Source organism: Sesamum indicum, linkage group LG15, assembly GCF_000512975.1.
Source record: "Sesamum indicum cultivar Zhongzhi No. 13 linkage group LG15, S_indicum_v1.0, whole genome shotgun sequence".
NCBI lineage: Eukaryota > Viridiplantae > Streptophyta > Magnoliopsida > Lamiales > Pedaliaceae > Sesamum > Sesamum indicum.
In genome coordinates, this window is record NC_026159.1 from 7,884,243 (window position 1) to 7,891,457 (window position 7,215).

A 7,215-nucleotide genomic window follows, 5' to 3' on the forward strand; every position below is an offset into this window, starting at 1 on the left:
ATTTTAGGATACAACACTTTTTTTACCTTTTCAAAGCCCTATCTTTGTTCTGTTGAAGTCTCTTCATCAAATACTCCATAAGCCATTCGAGCATTGACAATATGTGCTTTTCTCTTGCTTCTAGAATGTTGCTATTGAAGCATTCACAAGCATTGTTGAACAAAATATCACACTTAAGATAAGTGAGAAAATGTGATCTGCTCCATTCTTTGGGGTTTTGTCATTAAACCTTGCATCAACCCCTTCATTCAAATCCTTTAGTTCTTTCATCCTTTCATTAAATTGATTAACTGTTGTTGCCCTTGTAGCCTTAAATAACCCATTTTTTAAAGCCAACCCTCTAAAACCATTAATCTTAAAATTGAAATGAAGATTCCTAACACAAAACCTATATTCTGCATTAGGGAATAGTTCCTGTAGGGCACCTACAAGCCCTTTCTGTTTATTTGACATGAAGGAATAGTCATAATCATTTTTGAATATTCAAATCCTTTTTCAGCAGAGTTAAGAACCATTCCCGTATCTCCCTATTCTCTCTGAATACCACAACATAACAAATTGGAAAGAAGTTGTTTGGGTCAATACCAATAATAGCTAATAACATGCCCCCATGTGGCCCCTTAAGGTGACACCCATCCACACATATTACTGGTCTACACCCAGCTACAAAGTTCATTCTCAAAGCATGAAGACATATATAGAATCTGTCAAACAAATTTTGGTCAGTGCTCAATATAACTGTTGATCCAGGATTACTTCTTTTGACTTCATTGACACAATCCCACAATAGTGCATATTGTGCACTAGATTGCCTTGAAGCATTAGTATTGCATGTTTCTTTGCTCTTGCAGCTTGATTTTTTGAGATATTACACCTTACATCTTCAATTGCATCAATTATGAACCCCTTAACTGTTCTTTTTAGGATCGGTTTTGAACTTATGAAAGTATATTTTGCACAACCAGCTTGACTTCATGTTCCTCACATTAAATGAGATGTTACATGTGTGCTCAGGAACATAATTTCTTTGAAATGTGCATTCACCTTTCACTTGACATGCATGTATTCTCCATTTACAACTTTTATCAAAACACTTTGCATGCACGTATTTGCTGTCATTTTTGGCAAACTTTATGTTTCTCTTTGTTTTAACTGCATGTGACTGGATTGCAGTTCTGAATTCTTTTTTGGTGTTGAAAATCATTCGAAGAGCAAACTCAGGGTCAAATATGCAAGATGGGTTGAATATAGGGAATGTTTCTCCTTTTTCCTTTATATCAAACCCTTTATTGGAGTTTAATTCGTTATTGCTCCATACCAAATTCTCCTTACCTAATCAGTTTCCTAAAATAATCAACCCTTAACACTTTTGCATCTATGTCCTCCATCCTGGCCTCACTCTTTTTTTCTGTCATCTTCCTCTTGGTCACATTATCTACTAATTCCTCCTCCTGAATTGGACAATTATCATTTTCAGCTGCCACATCTTCCTCTTCATCCTAATATTCTTTCCTTTTGTATTCATACTCACTGTTCTATTATCAAACTTCTCACCACTTGAAGAAGACTTATAGTCATTGAAGCCACCCACCGACTTCATCCCCCTCAGACTCATCACCCTCCTCATTAACCATCTGCCCATTTATATAGATATCTACCTCCCTCAAAGGCTGAAATTTAACAAATATGTCATTCAGGGCTGAATTTGAAGTTATTTATTTGAACAAGTTTTTTTCTTTTATAAAATAAGTCTTCTCCCTTCTAATCCCCACATAATTGCTTAACTCATTCAAAGTACCAAACCCTATATATTTGTACTCAATATTGTCAAATTTATAGGTTTTCCTTCCCACATATCCTATTTTTGTCACAGTCCCCCAATAATGAATACTCATTGTAATGAGTCCATTATTTTCGGTTGGAGGAAGAAAAACAAAAGAAAAAAAAATGAACAACAGAAACACAAAAGCATGAGTATTCTGGCATGGAGCCAACATTGTCAAATACAGCAACAAAAATAATACAAAAAATATTATAATAAAAAACAAACATGGAGACAGAAAATTCAACAAAGGACCTATATTCTAGTAATATGGATACCAACACAACTTTTAATACATGAAGGGCCTACTTGTTTATATATTTTCGAACAAAAAATAAATTAGAAAGTAAAGAATAGATTAAAAAGATAGTCTTCAACAAATGAAAAGATTCCTACAAAAGGATCCACAACTTTAACGCTAAAAAACAAACATCATTCAACACAATTTATAGTCGGAGTGGGTGAAAAAGACAATACAAGCACCTGATTCATAGTCGGTCAAAAATAGTACTTATGGATGAAAAATTAACCGTAATTGGGGGGGAGATCCGCCATTGAGGGATGAGTCTCTCATCACCATCATTTTAACACCAAAAAACTTAAGGTTGATCTTCTTCTCACAAGAATAGAGTGAAATCTATTTAGAGGGGAGAGAAATTAGGGCTGTAAAATTTGGGAAAAATTCATTTCAGATGTTAGTTCTTGTTCTTTTGGCTGAGAAGAATCACGTGCAAAGCTCGTAACTTCTAATTTCCGTCCACCAAGTCCACGTCACTGCCATGTAGTTGGCTGACCAATTAAAATATCCACATGGAAACACACATGGCTCTACTGGCCGTTTTTTGCACCATGGCCTTATCAAAGTCAACATTTTCAGGTGGAAATGTCCAAATTAGTCGAAAAATTGGCAAATAAAACTCTAATTCATACATAATTGACCCATTTTTGTAAATTAATGGTCAAAATGTGATAACAATGAAAGTTAGTGTACTAAAATTAATCGCAGACAAAGTTAATGAACCAAAAAAAAAAATTTCTATTAAATTTGATTGCCATTAAATATATAGATTTAATAATTTCATTAGATTATTTTGTAAATGGTATTACTAATGATAAATTATTTTTAAAAAAAAGTACCGAAAAAGAGTTATTTGTTAATTGATCTCAATAATTATGAATTTATTGATAAATTATGGGTAAAAATAGAAAATAAAAAGAAAGAAATTTTATTTTTATTTAAAATTATTTAGTTTTTTCTAATTATTTTATCTTAAATAAAAATGTCAAATATTATCCAACAATATTATGAAGGAAAAAAGAAGAAAAATAAGTTTTGGATCTAAACCCTACCCAAACCCAAAGCATCGGGTCCAAAACAATGGGACTGGGTCTAGAGACCCATAGGATCTTGAGGGGGTGGGTAGGATTTGGGTTTTATTTGATAGATTGGATCTTTCATGGTGTATGGATCTAGGTAGGATCCTACCTTATCTATTGATATCGCTAACTGTACTAATGCCATTGCTGTTCATTGTCACCGTCCCACATGCATATATGTATATACTATTAGCGAACTTTTCTATATGATGAAAGTAGTTCAAAGTAATTCTACCGATAACTTATCTACATTCCTAGTTAATTTTAGACGATTTTCTTTTTCTTTTGACAATTGGATGAATGACTCAGTAAATTTTGATCATGATTGATCAACATTTACTATATAATTTTAGCTATGATCTTAGTTTGAAATGATTTTAGCAATTACTGAAATATTAGCCTCACCTGCAGAAACTGTTGGAATAGGTAATCAACAAGCCAATGAGTTGGTCCCTGTCATTTATGGTAGAGGACAATCTTATTAAATAATGAATAAAGTAGAGTTCATTTTGTATTCTTTGTCGTATTTACTTATATTGCTTTACAGGTATGGCAAGGACAAAATCAACAGACTGTTGATAATCAATGAAGTTGGATCACGCATATGATCGCAACTGTGAACCGATTTTCAAGGATTTGTGAAACGTTCTAAGTCGGAAACCTCGGCACTAAGCATTGAGAATTCTATAGAGACTACACTAAGTAATGTATTTGTATGACGAGTGTTGAATTTTATTGACGACATATGAGTGACATTTATTCATTAGTTGGTGGTTGACAAAGAGTTGTCAAGCTGACTCAAATGAATCTCGAGGAATTTTTCATGAGGTATGATCGGTATGACTTGAACTCCTTGACTCTGATAGTATTGGATTTAGTTCTTAGACTTAAGGATCCACAGTAGCGTGGTATGTGGGGCGATTGTATCTAAGTGATCTTGGCAATATGTGATTGTGATCTTAACGTGGCACTATAGGATAACCTTTCGCACCAAAATATTTTCTATGAAAAAAATGGCTTAGCAAAAAGTAGTTTTTAACTACAAAATTGAAACAATAGCAAAAGATTTATCTAAAGGTTGATGTACTAAGCTTTTGCTACGAAAAACTATTATAAAAAAGATATATCTTTTTTTTACATAAAAAAATTATGTTTTATGTAAGAACGTCATGAAAAATAGGTGCCCAGGAATCTAATAGATTGACATATCATATTTTTGGTGTGGTGTGGACGATGTTAGAGGGTTTCTATACTGAAACTTGCGTGGATGAACATCTAAAGAGGAGATCAATGTGTGTTGTCGATCGGAGGCAAAAAATGAAAAGGTATTCCCATTTATTTTAATGCTCACGATTCTTTCTCTTTTCTCCATAGTCTATATCATAGATCTAGCATTTTTATTTGATCTCTGCAATTTTATATACTGATAGCCCATGAATGTTCAAGGTACCACCCCTTGAACACGTTTAATTTCTTTTATTTTATGCTTATCGCATTTCTACCGTGTTCCTAAACCGATCCACTCCCTTTCTGTGCTATCAAAGCATATATCGGTATATTAGGCTATAAACCTTTGTGTTTTACGTGTTTTTGAACATGTTCAACATGTTTCTGTTTTTTTGCATATTCTTTTGATATATTTAATTTTTCGCTGATTTAATTTTAGTTGAAATTGGATTTTTTCTAAAATTAAATTGACTAAGATTAATTTGGAAATAATTTTCGATTAAAAAAAATAATAAGTACATTGGATACATGGGTTTATCCATTTGTAATTGCATGTTTTAGACTTGTGATCTTCTACATTTAACTGTATTTCTGTAATGATATTGGATGTCATTTATTTTATAGTATATGGGGTTGCACTACTGGAGCATGACTATGAGGGATGCATAATTGTGTATTATTTGTTAATGAATTAACATAGGATGATCACAAAGCTCATTGCTCTTATGCTTGGTTTATATTCTGTCGAGTTGGAGCTTGCGTGCCTCTTGTTTTCTTTACCCTCTTAGTTTTAGCTTTGTTATTGAAGGCTTGTTTTTCTCTCTATTTATGTACTCCCCCAAAATCTGTTTGTGGTTCTTATTTTCAATTGTAATGAAAGTAGATATGTGGAGAGGTTTATTTTTTATTTTGTATATAAACTATTAAGAGCAAGCCCAAGGTGATGGAGACCCATGGAGAGGGACATAGGTTGGTTCATGGAGGATCCATGAAGAAGAGGCCAGAAGGATGGAGCCCATAATGGAGAGTCTGAGAAGATGAAGAGGTGTTACAAGGCCTATTATTTGTAAATGAGTTAAAATCTTGTAAGAGTACAGGCCTAACCCTAAATTGACTATAGACATAGTGTAGGCTTAGTGGGTCGCATAAGATTGAGTTTGTGATCATCTAATAAGGGCGTACTAGACTTTATTTTTGTGTGTGATGCATGTATTTGTTTATGAATGCCTCCATTCGATATTATCACATTCAGAATACATAATGGGTTTTGGTCTTAAAACCTTTAATTAACTATCACTTGGTTAGACCAAGTTAATATTACCTAAAATGAAATTTAAACAAAGAATTGTTTATTTCAAGCCTTCCATCCACGACAATATAGTGAGGAAGCTAATTTCACCCAAACATGATCTCACGAGTTGTGGCAAGTTTGGAATGAAATAAAACTACCCTATATATTATTGTGAATAATTAAAATGAATACACTTATTTTATTCTATCTCACGAGTCGTGGGGGCGACAACTGTGCGATGATTTGGTTAATAAGTCGGGTCTAACATCGAGTAGCATGATTCATTTAAAGTCCCCACGATCATGTGAAGAGGCGAGGCAAAAAGAACTTTGGGATCTCATGGAATGAGAATTATATGAATTATCTCCCACAAAGTACTTTTTTCCATGTGAGTTGTAAAAATGGGGCATTGAAAATTATATTTGAGGATCCTAAGTTCACTAAAAAATAATTTTTTGAAACCCCTTTCAAAGTGATGGGCTTTCGCAGAAAAAATAAGAGAGGTTAATAACGAAATAATGGCTAAAATGGGCCAAACCTTAATTACCACAAAATAGAATGAAAATGGGTAATTTTTTTCCCCTTAAAATGAGACTTCTATTACCTTTAACGATTTTATTAACTGAAGTCTAAACACACAAATGAAAAGCAACAGTTTAAGGATAAAAATTATAACTTTAATTATTTAAGGACCAATACTGCATAAATTACTTTATTTGAGGACTAAAATAGCAATTATCCCTCTTAATACCTATTCAATTCCGGATAAGAAAGACGTGGACTGTGTAAGAATCATGTAAAACTTATCATTCTTCACATATAATTGATTTTATGGTAATTTATGCAGTTATCAGCCGAGTGCTACATACACATGCCCTATAGTCGGAGCTCTCCATCTCAATTTCATCACTCCACTGCTACAAACAAGAAAAGACCAGACGGAAAATGACCGAAAACCAAAACCCAATTGGTTTCGGGATCATGGGTTGCGCTGAGATCGCGCGAAAGGTGTCTCGGGCCATTCACTTAGCCCCCAACGCCACCCTCGTTGCTGTCGCCAGCCGTTCCATACACAAGGCGAAACAATTCGCAATTAAAAACAAATTATCAGATAATGTGAAGCTTTACGGAAGTTATGATGAAATGTTGGATGACCCCTTGGTGGATGCAGTGTATATGCCACTGCCTACCAGCCTTCATGTGAAATGGGCAGTAATTGCAGCTCGGAAGGGCAAGCATTTGCTGCTGGAGAAGCCGACTGCTCTCGACGTTAAGATGTTTGATGAAATGCTTAAGGCGTGTGAGTCTAATCAGTTGCAGTTTATGGACGCCAGCATGTGGTATCATCACCCCAGGACTGCGAAAATGAAGGAATTAATATTGAATTTGGAGCTTTTTGGACATGTTAAAGTTGTGAGTTTACTTCTGCATTATGTTCTTTGGTTGTAACTTGTAATTATGTTTTCCTGTCATTTAAGTGAGTGGTATAATTTCTGAA

General features: G+C 34.0%; 1 protein-coding gene across 1 annotated transcript in view; it reads left to right on the forward strand.

Moving 5' to 3' along the window:
- Positions 6,500–7,215, forward strand: part of LOC105178205 (uncharacterized oxidoreductase At4g09670-like) — a 3,146-nt gene continuing 2,430 nt past the window's right edge. Inside the window, exon 1 of the mRNA XM_011101622.2 lies at positions 6,500–7,130. Within this exon, the coding sequence (XP_011099924.1) occupies positions 6,663–7,130 (468 nt within the window). The 5' untranslated portion in view covers positions 6,500–6,662. The remainder of the gene's footprint in view (positions 7,131–7,215) is intronic.